The sequence below is a fragment of the Clarias gariepinus genome, chromosome 1, assembly GCF_024256425.1.
Source record: "Clarias gariepinus isolate MV-2021 ecotype Netherlands chromosome 1, CGAR_prim_01v2, whole genome shotgun sequence".
Taxonomy (NCBI): domain Eukaryota; kingdom Metazoa; phylum Chordata; class Actinopteri; order Siluriformes; family Clariidae; genus Clarias; species Clarias gariepinus.
Genome location: NC_071100.1, coordinates 49,987,739 through 50,012,872, shown reverse-complemented (window position 1 = coordinate 50,012,872; position 25,134 = coordinate 49,987,739). Strand labels below are relative to the sequence as shown.

The 25,134-nt window shown below is 42.3% G+C and overlaps 1 protein-coding gene and 7 non-coding genes across 9 annotated transcripts; 1 reads left to right on the top strand and 7 right to left on the bottom strand.

Annotated features, from left to right (window-relative positions):
• Positions 1–660: 660 nt before the first annotated feature.
• trnat-ugu (transfer RNA threonine (anticodon UGU)) lies at positions 661–733 on the bottom strand. The gene has a single exon. It is a non-coding gene; the product is annotated as a tRNA-Thr (tRNA).
• A 1,012-nt stretch (positions 734–1,745) lies between these two features.
• On the bottom strand, positions 1,746–1,818 carry trnat-cgu (transfer RNA threonine (anticodon CGU)). Its single transcript has one exon. It is a non-coding gene; the product is annotated as a tRNA-Thr (tRNA).
• Positions 1,819–3,493: 1,675 nt separating this feature from the next.
• On the bottom strand, positions 3,494–3,566 carry trnat-cgu (transfer RNA threonine (anticodon CGU)). Its single transcript has one exon. It is a non-coding gene; the product is annotated as a tRNA-Thr (tRNA).
• A 732-nt stretch (positions 3,567–4,298) lies between these two features.
• trnat-ugu (transfer RNA threonine (anticodon UGU)) lies at positions 4,299–4,371 on the bottom strand. The gene has a single exon. It is a non-coding gene; the product is annotated as a tRNA-Thr (tRNA).
• A 1,030-nt stretch (positions 4,372–5,401) lies between these two features.
• trnat-cgu (transfer RNA threonine (anticodon CGU)) lies at positions 5,402–5,474 on the bottom strand. The gene has a single exon. It is a non-coding gene; the product is annotated as a tRNA-Thr (tRNA).
• Positions 5,475–6,252: 778 nt separating this feature from the next.
• trnat-ugu (transfer RNA threonine (anticodon UGU)) lies at positions 6,253–6,325 on the bottom strand. The gene has a single exon. It is a non-coding gene; the product is annotated as a tRNA-Thr (tRNA).
• An 811-nt stretch (positions 6,326–7,136) lies between these two features.
• Positions 7,137–7,209, bottom strand: trnat-cgu (transfer RNA threonine (anticodon CGU)). The gene has a single exon. It is a non-coding gene; the product is annotated as a tRNA-Thr (tRNA).
• Positions 7,210–11,270: 4,061 nt separating this feature from the next.
• Positions 11,271–25,134, top strand: vps4b (vacuolar protein sorting 4 homolog B). Of its 2 annotated transcripts, XM_053500101.1 has the most exons (13): positions 11,271–11,366; positions 12,083–12,194; positions 13,629–13,729; positions 18,946–19,057; positions 19,174–19,321; positions 19,416–19,474; positions 20,234–20,353; positions 20,493–20,649; positions 20,938–21,086; positions 21,239–21,320; positions 21,937–22,156; positions 22,294–22,434; positions 22,907–25,134. In XM_053500101.1, the coding sequence occupies exons 1-13, from the start codon at positions 11,346–11,348 to the stop codon at positions 23,006–23,008; spliced, it is 1,524 nt and encodes a 507-aa protein (XP_053356076.1). In that variant the 5' UTR covers positions 11,271–11,345; the 3' UTR covers positions 23,009–25,134. The 2 variants fall into 2 exon arrangements, with proteins under 2 accessions (XP_053356076.1, XP_053356083.1); XM_053500108.1 differs by lacking the exons at positions 11,271–11,366; positions 12,083–12,194; positions 13,629–13,729 and adding an exon at positions 17,111–17,359.

The window sequence follows — 25,134 nt, the reverse complement described above, 5'->3', positions numbered from 1 at the left end:
GTCAAACCGGGAAGTGTGATGAAATTTCTGCTGAATGAAGGCATAAAAGCGATGGACGTCGTACAGTCATGAGTCTGACGTGAAGCGCTGGCATTAATGCATGAGGGTAAAATTGGATTATATAAAGAAATAAAGGGATTTTCACTCCGAGGCATGTGCCCTGTTGTCCTGCTCAATCAACAGTCCCGCTTTGACTTGAACACAACTTGTAGATCCATCATAAACTGTGAGTCAAATGACGTCAGGACATAATCAATCCTTTTCTTTCCTTCTCTCGTGTACACAACCCGACCCAGTTTTAACCCAAATTGTACAGGCCATGTTTTTTTTCTTTCTTTTTTCACAAAGACTTAGTTGTACATATTTTGAACAGCTGTATCAACAAAGAACAACAAAAAACATTTGCCAGCTTGAGTGCAGGGCCAGTAGTCATGATACACCACAGCTACAGAGCAAACTGGGTTAGCATGCTGCCACTAGACCTGGTAGCTACAGACTTTAGCCTCCACAGACTTAGGCACCGAACTACCACTCCTAAAGACCCTGCACTGATCTGGAGATTCCATGCAGGAACTCTGCACTGTCACAAAGCCAGCGGCTCAAGGAAGGAACACAACCTTGCTGCCTTTCAAGGGTCATAATCTTCAAAATTTGCCACAAAGGCCCCAGCGAGGATTGAACTCACGACCTCTGGTTTACAAGACCAGCGCTCTAACCACTGAGCTATGGAGCCTTGTAAAGAGAACCACCTCAACCAAGAACTCACCTCTATGTGCTGTACGTTGTACAATTTGTCTCTGATGTCACTTGGATGAATCCACCTTATCTATGGTGTTATGTCCAAGGGGCGTTCAAGTCAAATTGGGACTTGTGATGAAATTCCGGGTGAAGGAAGGCATAGAGGCGATGGACATCTTTCATTCATGCGACTCAGCCGCAGTAAAACATCTGAACGGTGCAAACGTTTTAAAGAAGACCGTAGGTCCATGGATAAAGATACTGGCCTAGGTGGCTCGGAGCCCACTGCCGTCCCGAACATTCTTAACATTCAGCGAGTGGAAAGCCTGATCTGTGAAAATTGACCTCTTCAACTAACAAAAGAAAGAGATGCACCCGTCTATGGGAACTCTACACACAGTCATTCACCAACACCACTGGAACGTTTCTGGACCTTGGCTGGGAGTGATTGCCACATCCTCCGTTCAGTCCTGACCTCGCTCCAAGCTATTTCTACAAGGGGCTGCCCGATCACGGCTTGATGATCTCCAAGCACTAGTGAAACGCTGGAATAAATGCATTAGTGTAGCAGGGATTATATAGAGAAATAAAGGGTTTTTAATCTCAGACATGTGTGCTGCCTTGACTTGAGCACCACTTGGAGATTCCATCATAAACAAAAAGCTAGATGAGGTCCTGACATGATCCTTTTTCTTCTCTTCTCACTTGTCCACAACCCAACCCAGTTTTACCCCAAATTGTACAGGGTATGTTTTTGTTTCCTTCACAAAGACTTAATTATATTTTTTGAACAACAAACATTTTTCCAGCTTGAGGACAGAGGCCATGATACATCACAACATCGGCATGGTGCCACAAAGCCTTGAACCCACAACAGCCTTAGTTGAGAGTTTGCACTGACTTGGAGATGCTATACAGGAGATCAACACTGTAACAAACTCAGCGGCTCAAGGAAGTAACCCAAGGTTGCTGCCTTTCAGGGTTGATACTTTCAAAACTCGGCACAGAGGCCCCAGTGAGGATTGAACTCACGACTTCTGGTTTACGAGACCAGCGCTCTAACCACTGAGCTATGGAGCCTGCAAAACCAAGCTCAACCTGTTCAACCAAGAACTCACCTGTATGCGCTGTAAGTCGTACAATCTGGCTCTGGAGTCACTTGGAGGAATCCACCGTATCTATGGAGTTATCTCCAAGAGGCGTTCAAGTCAAACCGGGAAGTGTGATGAAATTTCTGCTGAATGAAGGCATAAAAGCAATGGACGTCGTACAGTCATGAGTCTGACGTGAAGCGCTGGCATTAATGCATGAGGGTAAAATTGGATTATATAAAGAAATAAAGGGATTTTCACTCCGAGGCATGTGCCCTGTTGTCCTGCTCAATCAACAGTCCCGCTTTGACTTGAACACAACTTGTAGATCCATCATAAACTGTGAGTCAAATGACGTCAGGACATAATCAATCCTTTTCTTTCCTTCTCTCGTGTACACAACCCGACCCAGTTTTAACCCAAATTGTACAGGCCATGTTTTTTTTCTTTCTTTTTTCACAAAGACTTAGTTGTACATATTTTGAACAGCTGTATCAACAAAGAACAACTGCCAGCTTAAGTGCAGGGCCAGTAGTCATGATACACCACAGCTACAGAGCAAACTGGGTTAGCGTGCTGCCACTAGACCTGGTAGCTACAGACTTTAGCCTCCACAGACTTAGGCACCGAACTACCACTACTAAAGACCCTGCACTGATCTGGAGATTCCATGCAGGAACTCTGCACTGTCACAAAGCCAGCGGCTCAAGGAAGGAACACAACCTTGCTGCCTTTCAAGGGTCATAATCTTCAAAAGTCAAATTGGGACTTGTGATGAAATTCCGGGTGAAGGAAGGCATAGAGGCGATGGACATCTTTCATTCATGCGACTCAGCCGCAGTAAAACATCTGAACGGTGCAAACGTTTTAAAGAAGACCGTAGGTCCATGGATAAAAATACTGGCCTAGGTGGCCCGGAGCCCACTGCCGTCCTGAACATTCTTAACATTCAGCGAGTGGAAAGCCTGATCTGTGAAAATTGACCTCTTCAACTAACAGAAGAAAGAGATGCACCCGTCTATGGGAACTCTACACACAGTCATTCACCAACACCACTGGAACGTTTCTGGACCTTGGCTGGGAGTGATTGCCACATCCTCCGTTCAGTCCTGACCTCGCTCCAAGCTATTTCTACAAGGGGCTGCCCGATCACGGCTTGATGATCTCCAAGCACTAGTGAAACGCTGGAATAAATGCATTAGTGTAGCAGGGATTATATAGAGAAATAAAGGGTTTTTAATCTCAGACATGTGTGCTGCCTTGACTTGAGCACCACTTGGAGATTCCATCATAAACAAAAAGCTAGATGAGGTCCTGACATGATCCTTTTTCTTCTCTTCTCACTTGTCCACAACCCAACCCAGTTTTACCCCAAATTGTACAGGGTATGTTTTTGTTTCCTTCACAAAGACTTAATTATATTTTTTGAACAACAAACATTTTTCCAGCTTGAGGACAGAGGCCATGATACATCACAACATCGGCATGGTGCCACAAAGCCTTGAACCCACAACCTTAGCCTCTACTGACACAGCCTTAGTTGAGAGTTTGCACTGACTTGGAGATGCTATACAGGAGATCAACACTGTAACAAACTCAGCGGCTCAAGGAAGTAACCCAAGGTTGCTGCCTTTCAGGGTTGATACTTTCAAAACTCGGCACAGAGGCCCCAGTGAGGATTGAACTCACGACTTCTGGTTTACGAGACCAGCGCTCTAACCACTGAGCTATGGAGCCTGCAAACCAAGCTCAACCTGTTCAACCAAGAACTCACCTGTATGCGCTGTAAGTCGTACAATCTGGCTCTGGAGTCACTTGGAGGAATCCACCGTATCTATGGAGTTATCTCCAAGAGGCGTTCAAGTCAAACTGGGAAGTGTGATGAAATTTCTGGTGAATGAAGGCATAAAAGCGATGGACGTCGTACAGTCATGAGTCTGACGTGAAACGCTGGCATTAATGCATGAGGGTAAAATTGGATTATATAAAGAAATAAAGGGATTTTCACTCCGAGGCATGTGCCCTGTTGTCCTGCTCAATCAACAGTCCCGCTTTGACTTGAACACAACTTGTAGATCCATCATAAACTGTGAGTCAAATGACGTCAGGACATAATCAATCCTTTTCTTTCCTTCTCTCGTGTACACAACCCGACCCAGTTTTAACCCAAATTGTACAGGCCATGTTTTTTTTCTTTCTTTTTTCACAAAGACTTAGTTGTACATATTTTGAACAGCTGTATCAACAAAGAACAACAAAGAACATTTGCCAGCTTAAGTGCAGGGCCAGTAGTCATGATACACCACAGCTACAGAGCAAACTGGGTTAGCATGCTGCCACTAGACCTGGTAGCTACAGACTTTAGCCTCCACAGACTTAGGCACCGAACTACCACTCCTAAAGACCCTGCACTGATCTGGAGATTCCATGCAGGAACTCTGCACTGTCACAAAGCCAGCGGCTCAAGGAAGGCCCCAGCGAGGATTGAACTCACGACCTCTGGTTTACAAGACCAGCGCTCTAACCACTGAGCTATGGAGCCTTGTAAAGAGAACCACCTCAACCAAGAACTCACCTCTATGTGCTGTACGTTGTACAATTTGTCTCTGATGTCACTTGGATGAATCCACCTTATCTATGGTGTTATGTCCAAGGGGCGTTCAAGTCAAATTGGGACTTGTGATGAAATTCCGGATAAAGGAAGGCATAGAGGCGATGGACATCTTTCATTCATGCGACTCAGCCGCAGTAAAACATCTGAACGGTGCAAACGTTTTAAAGAAGACCGTAGGTCCATGGATAAAGATACTGGCCTAGGTGGCTCGGAGCCCACTGCCGTCCTGAACATTCTTAACATTCAGCGAGTGGAAAGCCTGATCTGTGAAAATTGACCTCTTCAACTAACAGAAGAAAGAGATGCACCCGTCTATGGGAACTCTACACACAGTCATTCACCAACACCACTGGAACGTTTCTGGACCTTGGCTGGGAGTGATTGCCACATCCTCCGTTCAGTCCTGACCTCGCTCCAAGCTATTTCTACAAGGGGCTGCCCGATCACGGCTTGATGATCTCCAAGCACTAGTGAAACGCTGGAATAAATGCATTAGTGTAGCAGGGATTATATAGAGAAATAAAGGGTTTTTAATCTCAGACATGTGTGCTGCCTTGACTTGAGCACCACTTGGAGATTCCATCATAAACAAAAAGCTAGATGAGGTCCTGACATGATCCTTTTTCTTCTCTTCTCACTTGTCCACAACCCAACCCAGTTTTACCCCAAATTGTACAGGGTATGTTTTTGTTTCCTTCACAAAGACTTAATTATATTTTTTGAACAACAAACATTTTTCCAGCTTGAGGACAGAGGCCATGATACATCACAACATCGGCATGGTGCCACAAAGCCTTGAACCCACAACCTTAGCCTCTACTGACACAGCCTTAGTTGAGAGTTTGCACTGACTTGGAGATGCTATACAGGAGATCAACACTGTAACAAACTCAGCGGCTCAAGGAAGTAACCCAAGGTTGCTGCCTTTCAGGGTTGATACTTTCAAAACTCGGCACAGAGGCCCCAGTGAGGATTGAACTCACGACTTCTGGTTTACGAGACCAGCGCTCTAACCACTGAGCTATGGAGCCTGCAAACCAAGCTCAACCTGTTCAACCAAGAACTCACCTGTATGCGCTGTAAGTCGTACAATCTGGCTCTGGAGTCACTTGGAGGAATCCACCGTATCTATGGAGTTATCTCCAAGAGGCGTTCAAGTCAAACTGGGAAGTGTGATGAAATTTCTGGTGAATAAGGCATGAAAGCGATGGACGTCGTACAGTCATGAGTCTGACGTGAAACGCTGGCATTAATGCATGAGGGTAAAATTGGATTATATAAAGAAATAAAGGGATTTTCACTCCGAGGCATGTGCCCTGTTGTCCTGCTCAATCAACAGTCCCGCTTTGACTTGAACACAACTTGTAGATCCATCATAAACTGATGACCCAGATGACGTCAGGACATAATCAATCCTTTTCTTTCCTTCTCTCGTGTACACAACCCGACCCAGTTTTAACCCAAATTGTACAGGCCATGTTTTTTTTTCTTTCTTTTTTCACAAAGACTTAGTTGTACATATTTTGAACAGCTGTATCAACAAAGAACATTTGCCAGCTTGAGTGCAGGGCCAGTAGTCTTGATACACCACAGCTACAGAGCAAACTGGGTTAGCATGCTGCCACTAGACCTGGTAGCTACAGACTTTAGCCTCCACAGACTTAGGCACCGAACTACCACTCCTAAAGACCCTGCACTGATCTGGAGATTCCATGCAGGAACTCTGCACTGTCACAAAGCCAGCGGCTCAAGGGAGGAACACAACCTTGCTGCCTTTGCAAGGGTCATAATCTTCAAAATTTGCCACAAAGGCCCCAGCGAGGATTGAACTCACGACCTCTGGTTTACAAGACCAGCGCTCTAACCACTGAGCTATGGAGCCTTGTAGAGAGAACCACCTTAACCAAGAACTCACCTCTATGTGCTGTACGTTGTACAATTTGTCTCTGTTGTCACTTGGATGAATCCACCTTATCTATGGTGTTATGACCAAGGGGCGTTCAAGTCAAACTGGGACTTGTGATGAAATTCCGGGTGAAGGAAGGCATGGAGGCAATGGACATCATTCATGCGACTCAGCCGCAGTAAAACATCTGAACGGTGCAAACGTTTTAAAGAAGACCGTAGGTCCATGGATAAAGATGCTGGCCTAGGTGGCTCGGAGCCCACTGCCGTCCTGAACATTCTTAACATTCAGCGAGTAGAAAGCCTGATCTGTGAAAATTGACCTCTTCAACTAACAGAAGAAAGAGATGCACCCGTCTATGGGAACTCTACACACAGTCATTCACCCACACCACTGGAACGTTTCTGGACCTTGGCTGGGAGTGATTGCCACATCCTCCGTTCAGTCCTGACCTCGCTCCAAGCTTTTTCTACAAGGGGCTTCTAGCAGGCAGCCCGATCACGGCTTGATGATGTCCAAGCACTAGTGAAACGCTGGAATAAATGCATTAGTGTAGCAAACATTTTTCCAGCTTGAGGACAGAGGCCATGATACATCACAACATCGGCATGGTGCCACAAAGCCTTGAACCCACAACCTTAGCCTCTACTGACACAGCCTTAATTGAGAGTTTGCACTGACTTGGAGATGCTATACAGGAGATCAACACTGTAACAAACTCAGCGGCTCAAGGAAGTAACCCAAGGTTGCTGCCTTTCAGGGTTGATACTTTCAAAACTCGGCACAGAGGCCCAAATGAGGATTGAACTCACGACTTCTGGTTTACGAGACCAGCGCTCTAACCACTGAGCTACGGAGCCTGCAAAACCAAGCTCAACCTGTTCAACCAAGAACTCACCTGTAAGTCGTACAATCTGGCTCTGGAGTCACTTGGAGGAATCCACCGTATCTATGGAGTTATCTCCAAGAGGCGTTCAAGTCAAACCGGGAAGTGTGATGAAATTTCTGCTGAATGAAGGCATAAAAGCGATGGACGTCGTACAGTCATGAGTCTGACGTGAAGCGCTGGCATTAATGCATGAGGGTAAAATTGGATTATATAAAGAAATAAAGGGATTTTCACTCCGAGGCATGTGCCCTGTTGTCCTGCTCAATCAACAGTCCCGCTTTGACTTGAACACAACTTGTAGATCCATCATAAACTGTGAGTCAAATGACGTCAGGACATAATCAATCCTTTTCTTTCCTTCTCTCGTGTACACGAAATCTCCAGTAATTAACGCTTTGTCTACGCAAATGACAAGGTTTGAGAGGAAAACTCAGAGTACGGTCCTGGGGGTCTGTAAATGATGACTAGCGGAATCGTCTGAGCTGACTTTATGTTACTATAGAGAATTTCAAATGCATTAAATTTAAATTTGTATTTTTATACGATAGCCAGATTATCGTTGTAAATAACTGCGATGCCTCCTCCTCTACCAGTTAGACGAGGCTGGTGTATGTAGCTGTATCCAGGAGGACTCATTCTCTTTAATCCAGGTTTCTGTCAAACATAATATATCAAACTCCTGGTCTGTGATAGTTTCGTTAACAATAACTGCTTTAGATGCGAGAGATCTAATATTTAACAGTCCTAGCTTCAGATCAGAGGCTAAGCAGATCAGAGAACAGAGGCTGCGCATTCAGTATGATCCGAGTTTGTGGTATCTATGTTAATTAAATTACTAAAACAGACTTTCTGAGTCTTTCTAAATTTTTGTTTAGCTCGGGGAACAGACACAGTCTCAATACAGTGAACCCTGAGTGACGACAGCTAGCAGACGGTTGGTTTAGCTATGCAGCTAGCAGACGGTTGGTTTAGCCTGTCTGTCTGCTCCCTGGTCTGGGCTCTGGATTGTCACCGATTAACTAGGCCTCTTCTGAGACTATGAGCTATACTACAGGAAATGAGAGCAGCACCTTCCCGAGTGGAATGGACACCGTCCCGGCCTAACAGGCCAGTTTTGCCCTTAAAGGTCTTCCAATTATCTATGAAGCCCACGTTGTTTTCAGAGCAGCACCTGGGCATCCAGCAGTTCAGCGACCATAACATGCTGTAAGCTATGTCGCCACGTCTTATTGGGATGGGAGCAGAGCATATTACGTCATCGGACATCGCCTCCACTTGTTTAAACACCTCTGTGAAGTTATTCTTACTAACCTCTGACGTAGGCGTATATCATTAGCTCCAGCATGATATTTATTATTATTATTAAGCTGGGAAGGCTGGGAATTACGAGGAGGCCATCAAGTCCTACCAGCACGCTGTGAAGTATTTCCTGCACATCGTAAAGCGTACGTGAATTGCTCCCTATGCCCTCGTCAGTTGGAGCTTGGCTAGCTTAGCTCCAGCATGTACCACTAGCTTAGAGAACCTATGCTGTCCTAGAGCCCTAAGATTACCTGCTATGTCCGGTGCTCTGGCTCCCGGGATACACCTAACCACTGCCGCCCCTAAAGGCCTGGCTAATTTCACATGTCTCAGTATAGAGTCTCCTATAACCAGAGCTCTTTCAGGTTTCTCAGCGGGTGCATCACTGAGGAGAGCAAACCTGTTGGACACGTGAAGCGCAGAAGAAGTGTGCTCCGGTGGACTAGCTTTAGCGTTAGCTTTGGCTGAACGAGTATGCCGCCGAGTCGTCACCCACTCGCCCCGCTGTGAGGGCTCTAATGCCGGAGTCGGGGGCTGGTTATCTCTGCCTGAGGCACCCAGACTGTCCGCTACGGGAATAACGCTGCTCTCACACTCTCTAACCCTCTCTAAAGTCTGGATGCGATGGAGGAAGAATGTCTAAACATCCTGCACTCCACACACTGAACAAGCTGAATATTATCCATTATAATGTACCTGACTCGGAGTTTAGTTGTTTGGTGATGGATTCCGCTTGTTGTTTTCAGATGAAACGTGCGTTCTCCGAAAAAGCGCAAAAAACAGGAATTGGCAAAAATCCAGTAGTATTAAAGCGTAAAATTAGTTAATGTTGTTATTTAGTATAAACAAGAAAAGGCAGTGTAATTTAAAATGTATACTTTACACTTAGGCAGTGTAATTTAAAGTGTATACCCTGATACAAACCACAAAGTTTACTACAAAGTAACTTTACTACAAAGGCAGTGCAATTTAAAGTGTATACCCTAATACAAACAAACAAAGAACTTTCCCGAGAACAATATAAAAAACAGGACGCTCCATCACAGGAAGCAATTGTGGAAAGAATGTCCGTCATCATTAGAGCTGGAAAGGAAGAGAGTGTGAAAAGGAGGTGAAGAGGCGGGTACAGGCAGGTTGGAATGGGTGGAGAAAAGTGTCAGGTGTGTTGTGCGATAAAAGAGTATCAGCAAGAATTAAACAAAAAGGTGTACAGGACAGTGGTGAGACCAGCGGTGCTCTACGGCTTAGAGACAGTGGCGCTGAAGAAAAGACAAGAGGCAGAGTTGGAGGTAGCAGAGCTGAAGATGTTGAGGTTCTCTTTGGGAGTGACAAGGATGGATAGGATTAAGAATGAGTTTATCAGAGGGACAACCCACGTTAGATGTTTTGGAGATAAAGTCAGAGAGGCCAGATTGAGGTGGTTTGGACATGTTCAGAGGAGAGATTGTGAATATATCGGTAGAAGGATGCTGAGGTTGGAACTGCCAAGCAGGAGGTCTAGAGGAAGACCAAAGAGGAGATTTATGGATGTAATGAGAGAGAACATGAAGTTAGTTGGTGTGAGAGAAGAGGATGCAGAGGATAGGGTTGGATGGAGGCAGATGATTCGCTGTGGCGACCCCTGAAAGGGAACAGCCCAAAGACAAAGAAGAATACTTATTTGTGGTGTTTTATGTTTTGTTCATTTTTTGAAATTGAGACCTCATTTGTAAGTTGCTGCTGGTGTAAAACAGTTTTTTTATTAAATATAAAATAAAAATCTCTGTTTTATCCCGTTTGTCTTATGCTTCCTTCCTTCTCAGAATTCTGTTGACCATGGTTTATTATAATTAACCGAGAGTATTTAATTAAAATAATGGGAGGGGGGTGTTTTAATAAAACGACGTCTATCCGACATAAATCAGACATTTGGCAGATGTATGAACATCTGATTAACATCGTCTTAAGAGCGGATTAGGGTCGTTTTAATTAACTTACGGTTTAAATACATAGGCTAAGCATCGTTCTAACATCTGGCACGGATGTCTCAGTGAGGATGAGCAAACGCCCTCTGCCAGACATCTGCCAGATGAAAAAGATGACGTTGCATAGACGTCTCCGCGACGTGTGTGTGCTATCTGGGAATATACAGTAATGTACACAGTGAAACAAAACAACTTTCCTCCAGTTCCTCCTACAGTACATACAACATAAATTAACAAAACACCCCCCCCCTCCTTTCAAGCCACGCAAGGTTATTTCTGTTGCCAGCCTTTAAATGGGGTCATGACATAATCAAAAATTGAGAGTTTGTAATGCATGTAAACACACTGACAAGGTTTTAAAATCAAAAGTAACTAAAGATGGTTGGGATTCACTAGCTGTTGTGAGGACTGTTTATATATTAATTTATTTATTTAGCATTCCTTTTGTTACTAGTTTTTTTTTTTTTGCTTACCTATCTTTGATTATGTATTCACTTACTTTGCTTTAATTTACTTACTTTTGTATCTTGTTAATTGATTGCTAAAAATGACGAAGCTGACAGAGTGTCAGAATGACGACACCTGAGTGATTACGTCATAGTTTGGGAGCACAAGGTCAGCTGGAAACTGCGCCACCGGTTTGGGTGGATATTTCTGAACTTTATTCATCAGGTGTGTGCGTGTGTGTGTGTGTGTGTGTGTGTGTGTGTGTGTGTGAAAGAAAGAAAGACTTCCTCATTGTTCGTGAAGGGTGTTCCATGTCGGAGTGTACACAAGCACACAAGCTCACAGTTTCTGCTTCGCCATGCCTTCAGAAAGCAGCTGGTGATCACGGCGTAGGATGGAGCCCACTAACTTACAGGTAGGTGCTATGTATAGACACATGCATACACACACACATACACACACACACACACACACACAACTAAGCTCTGATAGCCTAAAGTGCTATATGCTATCAATTACAGACACAGGTGCATTTTTATATACACTTTATATATATATATATATATATATATATATATATATATATATATATATATATAATATATATATATATATATATATATATATATATATATTATTATTGTTATTATTATTAGACTCAACCTTTCCAGGGACAAAAAGTACTGAATGAATCCATACCCTTTAGTAGTGTTTAGTTAAACATTTAAAGGACAGTGTAATTAAGTGTATCAAGCTTTTTAAAGTGTATAAATAATTGATGGTAAAAACTTATTCTCATTAGTGGCATGTACTGTACAATCGTTATCATTTTTTGCTTAAGGTACACTACCTAAAAGCCTTTTTATTTAGAGTGAAAGTGGAAGTAGAAGGTGTGATTTGTTCTGGTCAGGGCAGCAGGAGACCCCGAGTCTATCCTGGGAAAACTGTGCACCCTGGATGATATGCAGGACATCACACACTTTCACACCCACACACACACTTTTATGACTAAAATACCCCTTGGACCAGAGTGCAAAAATGACAGGTTAAAGTTAGGAGTAACGTAGTTAGTCTGTAAAACTGACTCCTGTTTTCTCTCTCTTTCTCTCCCCCTCTCTCTCCCCATCACAGAAAGCCATAGCGATCGCTGCCAAAGCCTCCCAAGAGGACGAGGCTGGGAATTACGAGGAGGCCATCAAGTCCTACCAGCACGCTGTGAAGTATTTCCTGCACATCGTAAAGCGTACGTGAATTGCTCCCTATGCCCTCGTCAGTTGGAGCTTGGCTAGCTAGCAGTGTACAATGGAATTATCATTAAAAATCCGTTTGGATTTTTAACCGAGTGTACAGATGAGGAGATGAGATGTTTGGGTTGGCTTAAGGGATTAAAGCGGCGCTGGATCACTCTCTGCTGCTGCACTGTTATTGACAGGCAGTGGGGCATTGTGGGGCATTTAACCCTTAGACCTGCCATAGAAGAGCTCTGCCAGACTGTAACTTAGTATTTTCATTCAATTTTATTTATATAGCGCTTTTAACAATGGTCATTGTCTCAAAGCAGCTTCACAAAAAGTAAAAAAAAAAATTTTTTAAGGAAATTTTGTAAGTGTGTATGTGTGGGAAAAATGTGTCTAGATAATAATGAGATGAATGAATGAAATGTCTCTGATGAGCAAGCCAAGGGTGACGGCGACAGTGGCAAGGAAAAACTCCCTGAGATGGCAATAGGAAGAAACATTGAGAGGAACCAGACTCAACAGGGAACCCATCCTCATCTGGGTGATAACAGATAGAGATGATATAACACCATGTGTGTTGTGCAGCTGAAAGTTCAATATAACTGAAATTCTTTAAATTAACATGAAGTCCAGTTCAGCACAGGGAGTCAGTAGATGACATTTAACATGCTGTAATGTCAGTCTTTGGAGCATTTTCATATATCATACATGAAATCCTTGACAAGTGTCAGCCTCAAGTTTTGCAGAAAACACTTTAAAACACCACAAAATGTATTTGTCAACAAATCTACGTCAATTAGTTTAAGAGAGATACTCATTTTTATGAACAGCGTTTTTTGGTAATGATTTTATCGCCATTTAATTTAAGATATGCAAGAAAAGGGGTTTAAAGAAAAAAATATCTATAAAGTTTGATTATAAATACATTTATTTTTGTTTAAACTATAAAAACCACAACAGGCTGCTGAGTGTTTATGGACCGCCATTCCTGTGACCTCATAAAACACACAAATTAGCTAAAAAGGAGCGAAGCCTTGTGCTTGGCTGCGTTAAAGCCAACTGGATTTTTTACAATTAGCAAACAAAATATAATATTTAATCTATGTTGTGTTGCATGTTGACAACACATCACACACAAAAAGACAAAATCGTTATGCTAATTACAAGCTATCTGATATAATGTGTTCAGATTTTGTCCTCTTGATACTTTAAAACCAGCCTGCTAACAACTACCCTAGTGGTGCTACTAGCCATAATGTTTACATGTAACTCAGTTAGACACTGAGATTACAAACAAAAGTTTCAGCCCTGACACATTTCTGATGTTTGTACGTTTTCAGTAAAGTTTTTTTGCCAGGAAAGTGCTGATTAGCTTAGCATATCTTAACACTAACACTATGTTCTCTTGTGTGTGTATGTGTGTGTGTGTGTACACTCAGGCGAGCCTCAGGGAAAAGATGGAAACCAGAAGATCCGAGAGAAGTGCTCTCAGTATCTGGACCGAGTCGAGAAGCTGCAGGAATATCTAGATGAGAAACAGGTTTCTTCCAACTGATGCTTTTTAAAAAAAGTTTTTAATTTTAAGTCATAGCATTGCTCAAAACTCTGCCTACATACAAGTTATAACCTCCAGACAGAGGTACAGTACACTGATGAGGGAAAAGGTGTCTTAGCAAATGACGTTATTCTGAGTACATAATTAATTTAACGTAGCATTTCCTGACTTAACACTACAATAATACTTTATATTTAACCATATTAATAAAAAAAAAATTTAATAGGGTAAATAAACAACATAATTTATATGACACAACTTTGACCTGATGGAAAGTGAGAAGTGATTGCAGTGTGAGAAGGTTTAAAGCTAAAGCATCTACAAGTCCAGAAGACCACAAGGTTTATGTTTGATCTCGTGATCTTGACACCTTGATGTTCTTGAGGTTGCTGGATGTCAGGAGATGCACACCCAACCATCACTTGATAAGGAAGCGTTATTTTCAACAGCCAATCACTGATCAGCTCTGTTTGTCTCAACCTCACACTTCCTCTGATCTTCGTCTTTCCCCGATTTTTCACAAAACATCTCAGGTTCACATAACATTATATAGCATTATAATATATTTTATTTAAAAAAACATAAAGACAAACAGCAAGTGTGATTACTCACAAATCAGCCTTCATCCTGTTTGTTATGTATAGACAAATAAGTCCAGTTGTATAATTTCCTTACTACTAAATATTCCACATTCAACTGTTAGTGGTATTATAACAAAGTGGAAGCGATTGGGAACTCAAGAACAGTGCGTACAGAGCTTCATGGAGTGGGTTTCCATGGTCGAGCGGCTACATCCAAGCCTTATATCATCAAGAGTAATGCAATGCATCAGACGAGAGACTGAGGGGCAGGCCTTCTTGTTCAACATCAGTGTCTGACCTCACAAATGCGCTTTCAGAAGAATGGTCAAAAACTCCCATAAACACACTCCTAAACCTTGTGGAAAGCCTTCACAGAAGAGTTAAAGTTGTTATAGCTGTTAAATGGGTGGGCCCATATCATATTAACCCCCATGGATTAAGAATTGGATGTTACCTAAGTTCATATGAATGTGAAGGGAGGCGAGCGAATACTTTTGCCAATATAGTGTATTTATATAGTGTAAAGTATATAGTATATCACAGTAAATTAGGATATTATCGAAAAGTTGGTTTATTTCAATAGTTCTAAATAATAATGATGACAACACAACTCATATTATTTAGATTAATTCAATACAGACTGATATTTCAAGTATTTCTTTTAATTTTGATGATCATGGAAATTTTCTTAGTAACTGAGAAATTGAAAATATTACTTAAGACCAATTAAAAAAGATTTTGAACACAGAAATGTTGGGCTACTAAAAAGAATGAACATGTACAGCACTCAATACTTGGTCCCTTTGCATGAATTACTGCAACAATGCGACATGGCATGGAGGCAATCAGTCTGTGGCACTGCTGAGGTGTTATGGAAGCCCAGGATGCTCTGATAGCGGCCTTCAGCTCTTCTGCGTTGTTGGGTCTGGTGTCTCGCATCTTACTTTTCACCAAACCCCAATCTATGGAGTTTAGTTTGGCCGAGTTTGCTTGCCAGTCAAGCACAGGAATACCATGATACTAAAACCAGGTATTAGTACTTTTGGCAGTGTGGGCCGGGGACAAGTCCTGCTAGAAAATGAAATCAGCATCTCCATAAAGCTGGTCAGCAGCTAGAAGCATAGAGTGCTCTAAAACTTCCTGTTTTTTGTAGACGACTGCGCTGACCTTAGACCTGATAAAACACAGTGGACCAACACCAGCAGATGACGTGGCTCTTCAAACCACCACAGACTGCAAACTTTATACTGGACTTCAAACAGCTTGGACTCACAGCCTCTCCTCTCTTCCTTCAGACACAGGGACCTTGATTTCCAAATGAAATGCAAAATTTACTTTCATTTGAAAAGAGGACTTTGGCCCACTGAACAGTCCTGGGCCATTTTGTCTTTAGCCCAGGTAAGACACCTCTCACGTTGTCTCGTCTCAAGAGTGGCTCGACACAAAGAATGCAATTCTTTAGACAATTTTAGCCCATGTCATGGACACGTCTATGTACGTCTGTGTGTCTGTGTATGGCTGTGGGCTCTTGAAGCACTGACACCAGCTGCAGTTCGCTGCTTGTGAATCTCCCCCAAATTCTAGAATGGGTTTCGTTTCACAATACTCTTGAGGCTGCGGTCATCCCTGATGCTTGTGCACCTTTTTATACGACATTTTTTTTGTTTGTTCTCACTTCCATTCAGCTTTTTATTATTGTGCTTGGATACGGCACTCTGTGAACAGCCAGATTCTTTAGCAATGACATTTTGTCTTACCCTCCAAGTGCAGGGTGTCAATAATCGTCTTCTAGACAACTGTCAAATCAGCAGTCTTCCCCGTGATTCTACTGAACCAGACTGAGAGACCTATTTTTTGTCTAAAGGTCGAGTATGAGTAAAAAACTTTGCAAAATGTTTTCTGTTACGTTTTTTTTTTTTTTAGTAATTTAATGTTCTGTATTATTATATAATAATAACAATAATAATAATAACTAAGAAGCGAAAATTTTTGGAGAAATTTTAAGTGTGCCTCTGTGACGGCTGGGTAACTCCTAATGGGCGTGGATACCAACCAGTGCGTGGTGGAGCCTTACATTGCATCACCGTCGCAGCCGTGATGGGACTTTTTGGGGCCGTTTTTTTGGGGAATTTTGGGAGCACCGCCTGACAGCCCCCTACCAAAAGTCATAGCATACCATTCCCGAGCGAGCCGCACAGAACGGTGTAACATACGTGTGGGTCGTCTCGAAACTGCGGGACGGGAAACGCTGCAAAGTTTTAGGGATATAATAAATGGATTGCGCAATGATTTCTAGGGGAGAAGAGTAATAAGTGTGCGCCGGCACACTTAATAACTAGAGAGGCACTTTTCTGAAGAAAATGTGAGTGGTGCTTGCTGTGGCATCATAGTCATAGCTATGATGTCACAGTTGATGTTGGTCTCAATGTTAAGTCCATGGGACTTTTTGGGGCGGTTAATTGCCCCCCTTAGAGAAGTCTTAGCACCCCATTCCCGGATAAGGCGCACAATTTGATACCTCATTCACAGGTTTATGACAAACGGTGTGGGACTAGTTACTCGACAAACTTTTGTACAGAAGAATATAATAAGGAAAAAAATAAGCCTGTGAGATCTTAATAGTAGTGCATCGCTTCGCAAGCACCACTAATAATAATAATAATAATAATAATCATTCAATCCAGGGATTTCATTTTGCTTGACTCAAAAAAAAGGTGCGCCCGTGATGGACGGGGCGTGTGCCCGTGACGTCATTGAAGGGTTTTTTTTTTTTGCCCACGTGACTTCGGGAGGCGGAAGTGACATTCGACATTTTTAACGCGGAAGTTTTCTCCTCCTCCATGATCCAGCCGGATTAAAATAACAACACGGGAAAAACAGAAATAAGTCGCTTCGTATCACTGCTTATTTGTATGCTTTAGAAAACAGCGTAGTACTTCTTTTATTTCTATACATCAGAAGATATAAACACGCCGTGTTCCAGTAAAACCGCGAGATTCTTCCAGCCCCTATGGCTGCCAACAACAACCTGCAGGTGAGTTAAAATCAGGCTTTAGCTGTTAGCTGGATTAGCTCGAGAAACAAGTCTCTGATAATCTCATAGAGTAAGATTTAATAACCTTTAAGAGGAACTGAGACGAGCTGCGTTTGTTTGCGCTGTCTTATGTTCGTGTCCCAAACCCCTCTGTGTGGCGTGGTCTAGTGCACTAGGTAGGGTGTGGACGCTGCGGTTTAGTAGGCCACCTGTGTAGAGTTGGGGGCGGCGTTTGGGACACAACCCAGGGAGGAAACGTCATCCTCCAGTGGCCTAGCTTAGCCGAGTTTGTTTTTCTTATGAAAAACACTCTTTAAATGGATTAAAGCATTTACTAAAATAATTAAAACAAGTTATTGTAAAATAATTAAGTTTATTTAGAACCTGTAAGTGTTTTTTAGTTTAGTTTTTTAAATAGGAAGTAGCGAGCTAGCTCGTGTTAGCCTAGCGACTTGACTCTGAACCTGCAGCGATTACTGGGGCCAAGCACTCAGGAGCAAATAGGAGCAATACCTGAGTTTCTCTCTCTCTCTCTCTCTCTCTCTGTCTCTGTCCCTCTCTCTCTCTTAACGTATTTAAAACATCACACACTTGACCCTGAAAACAAAACAAGCGTTTCTTATTATTATTAACTTAAATAAATAATTATATATATATATATATATATAGAGAGAGAGAGAGAGAGAGAGAGAGAATAAAAGCAGGGTGTCATGCTGTTATAGAAAACTAATCATTGACAGGGTGCTGGGAGGAAGTGCTGAAACCGCCACCTGCCTGAAGGGGATTATTTAAAGCCCAGTTCACATTGTAGTCATTTGGCTACAGACTTAGATAGAGAGATAGATAGAGAGATAGATAGATAGAGAGATAGATCCATTATTAATCTATGGCAATTTTTGGCACGGTTAATTGCCCCCCTGCCTCCCCTCGAAAAGTCATAGCATATATACATTCAGCCAAAAAAATGTATACAGGAAAAGTAGTATAATGTGTATATAACGTGTAACAATAAATTTAGTATTAAAATATTTATACAAGTTTTTATTTGCCTGAGGTATGTATACATTGTTTTGGCTCAGTTTGTATTTAAAGAATGAGATGAGTAGGGAAGGGAATCCTCAAAATATACCTCAAAGTAGATTCAAATCAAAATTGCAATTCTATAAGTATCACGATTTTATAAATTTCCCTATGTGATACTACAACTTTCCCACATGTTTAACTTTTTTTTTTTTTAAGAGTAATTAAATGTAGAATGTTCCTTGTAACATTAGTTTTCTCACTTAAAAACCAATTGCAGCATTTAAACCATACAAACTAAATTAAAATACAAGAGTTGAACATTTAACTGAGCAGCGTGTATCTCTGCCCTCCACCATAATTTTTCATTCTAAACACTGCCCCCCCCCTTCTTTTAATGTCCTTATTTAAAACACAGATGTTGCAACGTGTGCAACAAGACATGTCACGGGGCAGTCACTGATGTTACACTTTTACGTTGTGTGTTCACAATACGGTTTTATTTGAATCTTACATTACTATAGAAACGATTGTGTCTCATTAGGGTTTCCATTTTGTTTTCGCAGAAAGCTATAGATCTCGCCAATAAAGCGGCGCAGGAGGACAAGGCGCAGAACTACGAGGAGGCGCTGAAGCTGTACCAGAATGCAGTTCAGTACTTCCTACACGTCGTTAAATGTAGGTCTGATGTCATGGGAGTGTCCTGGTCTCATAGTTGTGTCTAAAGCGTTCGGGTTCCCGTTTGAGGGATTTGAACTAACAGCCCATGTGTGTGTTTGTGTTGGTGAAATTAGACGAAGCTCAGGGGGACAAAGCCAAACAGAGCATCAGAGCCAAATGCGCAGAGTACCTGGACCGAGCGGAGAAGCTAAAGGAGTACCTGAAGAAGAAGGAGAAGGCTCCAGCTAAACCTGTCAAGGAATCGCAGTCGGATGAAAAAGGGTGTGTGTGTGTGATGTATCTTTTATCGGTCTGATTTCGCATCATGAGTCTGGTCATGAGTGTGTGATTTTGTTGTTGTTGTTTTTTCTTACAGAAACGACAGCGATGAAGGAGACGATCCAGAGAAGAAGAAATTTCAGAACCAGCTTTCAGGTTTGCTGTGTACACACACACACACACACACACACACACACACACACAAACGCATGGACAGAAGATGGATTATTTCATATTAGTTTATTGTCCTGACAGATGGATAGACCAGTCCGTAAGGTTATGGAAGATGAACAGCCAGAGAAAACAGAAAAGGATGGATAAAAATACATGACAGATGAATGGAGGTGGATAAATGGACCGATGTGTATTGTTAGAGAAATGGATGATGGACAGAGAGATAAATTAAACATTAGGTTAATAGATAAACCGTTGTATTGATGAATAGATGATGAACAGATTGGGTGACTGATAAAGGAGGATAGAAACAGGCAATAAACTGAAAGATGGATGAAACAGGTGATGGCAACAAGCAGCTGGATAGTTTACAGGTAGCTGAATAAATAACAGTTAATATACTGACCCTAGATCAGTATATTAACTTCTGTGCTGTGGGTAGGTGGAAGCACAAGTGGACAGGAAGCGGGAGGGGAATCTGGAATGGAAGGACAGGTGGACAGGGAGCAGGAAGAATGAGTAGGCAGGTAACTGGAAGGACAGGTATCAGGAAGAATGTGGTGGACGGGTAGCAGGGAGGATAAATAACTGGAAAGATGGAGTGCAGAGGTGACCGGAAGGACAGGTAGCAGGAAGTGTGGTGGACAGATAAGTAGTTGGCTGATTAAATAGACAAGCAGCCAGGGTGACGGCGCTCAATGTGAAAGGTCCACACACTAACGGAGTATGTTTTGTATGCAGGCGCCATCGTCATGGAGAAACCGAACATCCAGTGGAACGACGTTGCCGGACTCGAAGGAGCCAAAGAGGCTTTGAAGGAAGCCGTTATTCTGCCTATTAAATTCCCACACCTCTTCACAGGTTAGTGTTTTCCCATCACTCCTCACCTGGACCACCTTCAGGTGTGTCAGCTTATTTGCACATTAAATTGCACTACACCAATAAAAGACATGTTACAGGTATAATTAAATGTGTAACGGTGGTTTCTCTCGGCTTTTAGGTAAGCGCACTCCATGGAGGGGGATCCTTCTCTTCGGCCCTCCTGGAACAGGGAAGTCGTACCTGGCCAAGGCCGTGGCCACAGAGGCCAACAACTCCACCTTCTTCTCCATCTCCTCCTCAGACCTGGTGTCCAAGTGGCTGGGAGAAAGCGAGAAGTAAGTTCTGTGGGCTCATGAGTGTGTGTAACAAACCGATAAAATACAGCGTGATGATAGTGACAGGTAGTCCCTGTGTCCACGCCTCCTTCACCTCGACGAGGATTGAAACATTGTTTTGTAAAAATTAATAACGTTATACTTTGGTAATCATCGCCAAACACCGTCGTCATGACAACCAGAAAGCCCTGATGACTAAATAAAAGACGGCTAAGATTTAAGTCGGTTTTATTTTTAAACGCCGCACTGATTCGCCTTTCGTTCCTCGCTGCTTTTCCTTTCCTCCAGGCTGGTGAAAAACCTATTCGAGCTTGCCCGAGAGCACAGTCCGTCCATCATCTTCATCGACGAGATCGACTCTCTGTGCGGCTCCAGGAGCGAGAACGAGAGCGAGGCGGCTCGCAGGATCAAGACCGAGTTCCTGGTGCAGATGCAGGGTGAGAAACGCCTTGGTTCTTCTAACCGTCAGAAATCAGCCACACGTAGCTCCAAAATGAAGCCGTTTATTTCTTGTTTATCGAACATTTTGTTTCTAAATCTCAAAAAAAAAAAAAGAAATCTGAAATTTCACAATTCTTGATGTTTCCAGGTGTTGGAAACGACAATAAGGGAATCCTGGTGCTCGGAGCAACCAACATCCCGTGGACGCTCGACTCCGCCATCAGGAGACGGTAAGCAAATCGATTCCTTTCATGACATAAAGGAGGAGGCTTTGTAGGCTGGAGGAGAATCACCACCTGAGGCGTATCCGTAGCAACGTGCATACAACAGCGCTCATGATAATGCAGAGTTTAAAAGTTAGATTTGAAATAGTGACTTGAATCTATCTGTTTATAGGCTTATTTATTTATTTATTTATTTATTTATATATTTATTGTAATTTGATTCGTGGCTGCCCGGGCGTCGACACACTCACTCACACACACACTGAATGCTTATCAGCACATCTAGTAACAATGACTCCGGCAGTAGGAAAGGCTAGCAGATGAATGACGTCTGCTCTTTTCACGTGACACAGAACAGGTTTTTCACCTCCGCATGACTCAGTGAATTCAGGAGCGCTTAGTCTGTGTCTGTTTGTATCTAGAATTAGACACCCGTGTCACTAAGTGATACTCAGAAGTGGATCGTGTTTCTGATACCTGTATATCATAAAAAAGACTAAAAATATGCCTGAAATGTTGACTTTAACTTAAGATAAAACTACAAATTACACTTCATCAGTGTGTAATCAATGATAAAGGTTGATGAAGTGTAGTCTAAGAAGATTGTGTGTGTTTTATGTAGATTCGAGAAGCGTATCTACATCCCCCTGCCGGAGGAACACGCCCGCTCCTTTATGTTTAAACTGCACCTGGGCACCACGCCCAACAGCCTGACCGATGCAGACTTCGTCACGCTGGGGAAGAAGACGGACGGATACTCGGGCGCCGACATCAGCGTCATAGTGCGCGACGCTCTCATGCAGCCCGTCAGGAAAGTGCAATCCGCTACACACTTCAAAAAGGTACGAAGCCCAAAATCTCTACACCTGGGCCTCATCCGTACCTGGCTTACAGAGGGAACAGGATTGTTGGTTCGTTTATGATTTTATATAATTGTTCTACAGGACGCCTGAATTCTTAACGTTTCGTGTTCTTAAAGGTACGAGGACCGTCCAGAGACAACCCCAACGTCATCCTGGACGACCTTCTGACCCCGTGCTCTCCAGGAGATCCTCAGGCCGTCGAGATGACGTGGATGGAGGTGCCTGGAGATAAACTCCTAGAGCCTGTGGTTAGCATGGTGAGATGTGCAAGAAGATTACTTTCACTGACCCTCGATCAGTAAATTAACTTCTGTGTTCGTTGTAATTAGTCTGTAAATCAACAAAACTTACCCTAGATGAGTATTTAAATTAGTAGTCTATGTTAAATTAGTCTATGTAGCACCAAAACTGACCCCATATCATTCACAAGCTATATATATATATATATATATATATATATATATATATAATATACCCTAGATCAGTTCATGTGCTCATTTTAATTAGTCTATAGAGCATTATACCTGATCCCAGATCATTTACGGTTGCGCCATTGTCTAATTACAACAAGCATACGACCATAAATCAGGTCTGTAGAGCACCAGAACCGGCCCAGTAGTCCTGCCTACACTACTTTTATGGTGATAAAACTGACGCCAGAACAGCATTTCTACACCTGGTTTCCTGAGTTGTTCAAATCACATCTTTTCTTGTTGTGCGTGTTTTCAGCCCGACATGTTGCGATCGCTGGCCAACACGAAGCCCACGGTGAACGAGCAGGATCTGGAGAAACTGAGGAAATTCACAGAGGATTTTGGCCAGGAGGGTTGAGGAAGCAGCCGAAGCAGCAGGGTCCAGGATTTGTAAAGTCTTCTCTTCGTCTTCTCTTCCCCCACCCCCCCACTCCTCTTTTCTTCCTGGACTCCTTGTTGGACTGGCGAGTAGAAGGACAGCTCAGAAAGGGCCAGTCTGGAGCCTACATGAGACCGGATTTACGTTTATTATAAAAGCATTTTGTTTTCTAATGTTAGTTATTCTGTTTTTTTTTGTTTTGTTTTTTAAAAAGCATTCTCAGTTTCTATGGAGTCACTACGTCACTGCTGGTTAAATCAGAAAGGACTTGTCAAATATTGAGCACTAATCCGAATTGGGCGTCGGGCTGACACTCTTTTCCCCAGAATTTTCCCATCTTGATAATCGCCAAACTCTATATTGCGGTTTACAATAATACCATATATCTGTACGCTATCTGTATGAGCACGTAGGAAACTCTCCGCCGTGCAAAGGTAGTAACCATGTTGTGCATGCTGAATGTAACAATGTCTGGGGATTCCCACATGCCTGAATTGTGTCAGTTCGTGGGCGGAGTTTCAGTTCTTACACAATGAAGCTTTAAAATCTGGCTGTAGAGAGTCACAGACATCTTAGAGTTGACGTCACCACAATCCAGAGAAAATCAGATACAGGATTTTTTTACTTTTTTTTTTTTATTTAAGAAAATTTTTGTTAGCTTTTTGCATCGCGGTAACATTTTTTTCCTTATCCTTCAGCGAGAGCCTTCTCAGTGGACGATTTATCGCCCCTTTTCTTCTTTGCGCCCTAGTCGACTTCGCCTTTGGGATTGTGTAACATCAATATTGCACGGCTAGCTCTAACTACATCACGTTGTGGCGATTTGTTTAAACAATAGCTAGCAAGAACGATCCCATGACTATAAAAAAAAAAGTTAAATAAATTACCCTGTTGGTTACAATAACGACTTGTAAGGGGCAATGCAAGCAAAGAAAAAAAACATAACATGGTCGGTTTCCATGGCAATTGGTACCAGCTGTCACTGACGAACGGTTGCTATGGTTTTTGTGAAGATTTCGTTTAGTACTACGTCGACCTTGCTAATTTACTTGCTGTCTTAATCGCTGCCTATCATGCTAGTTAGCTGCTTTGTCCAAGTAGCATGCTAATTTGTGAACGTTTTTGAAAGTTAGCAATTACTGTCAGGACATTGCATCACACCAGCCTGATTTCCAGGTCGTCTTTGTTTGTTTTTTGTTTATTTTTATTCTCATGAAGCATACGTTAACATGATCCCTCAGGACTTCTGAGAAAACAAACACAAGCTGATTAAAAGTAATGACACCCAAGATGTTAACTCAATTGCAGTACACTTTCATCTTTTTTTGTTAATTATGCTAGCTAATTGTTGTGCTATGTGTGCTAGCTGAGTAAAGTTGCAAAGTTGTCTTGTACAGATCAGTTAGAGCTCAGCTACTTAAGGTAGATTTTGCGTAGTCTGAAAAGGAGCACCGGTTACGATGAAACATGACCGGAAACTACAAAGGGGAGTCGACAAGGGAGTGTGGGTGGGCAAAAACCTGGTGAAGGTCACGTGACTGGGAGACATTCTATAAAGGAAAAAAACATGACATTATTATTACACAATTGGGAATCTTTAAGTCGTATATATAGATATAAATATATTGTATCTTTTACTTCTTTTTTTTCTCGAATGGAAAGATGTTATTTTTTTGGCCAACAGTTATAGGATGTGACGTCATCTTGCTGCGATGAACTTGTGCCTTCGATACCTTTTACTCTTTTTCTTTATATTTAAAACAAAACAAAAAAACCCACTTTTTTGTGTGTAAATCATAAATGTTGTTAAACATTTATGCACGGCAAAAAAAAAATTGTATTTGCACATTTTTCACTTTACATCCTTTTTCCCTGTCTGATCGTATACAGCTGCTCCTGCACACTTAAGGTGTTGGGTTCTCTATAGAACAGTCTTTACATTTTATCCTGCATAGTATTTTTTTTTTTCCTTTTTTTTCTTGTTTATGTTTAAACATGACTGTTTAGAACATTTTTGATTTCTGAGCTTCTCATAAGGTTTTGGTGTTTGCTCTTGTACCTCTTTTATCATATACGTGTAAATAAAAGCTGAGATTGAAAAAGAA

What these genes read in the sequence shown, in the direction of transcription:
- vps4b (XM_053500101.1), top strand. Translation starts at nt 11,346, where the DNA reads ATGGAGCCCACTAACTTACAG. An exon ending in TTTCCTGCACATCGTAAAGC is followed by an intron (nt 12,195 to 13,628) that starts GTACGTGAATTG and finishes GTGTACACTCAG; the next exon opens with GCGAGCCTCAGGGAAAAGAT. An exon ending in CTTCCTACACGTCGTTAAAT is followed by an intron (nt 19,058 to 19,173) that starts GTAGGTCTGATG and finishes TGGTGAAATTAG; the next exon opens with ACGAAGCTCAGGGGGACAAA.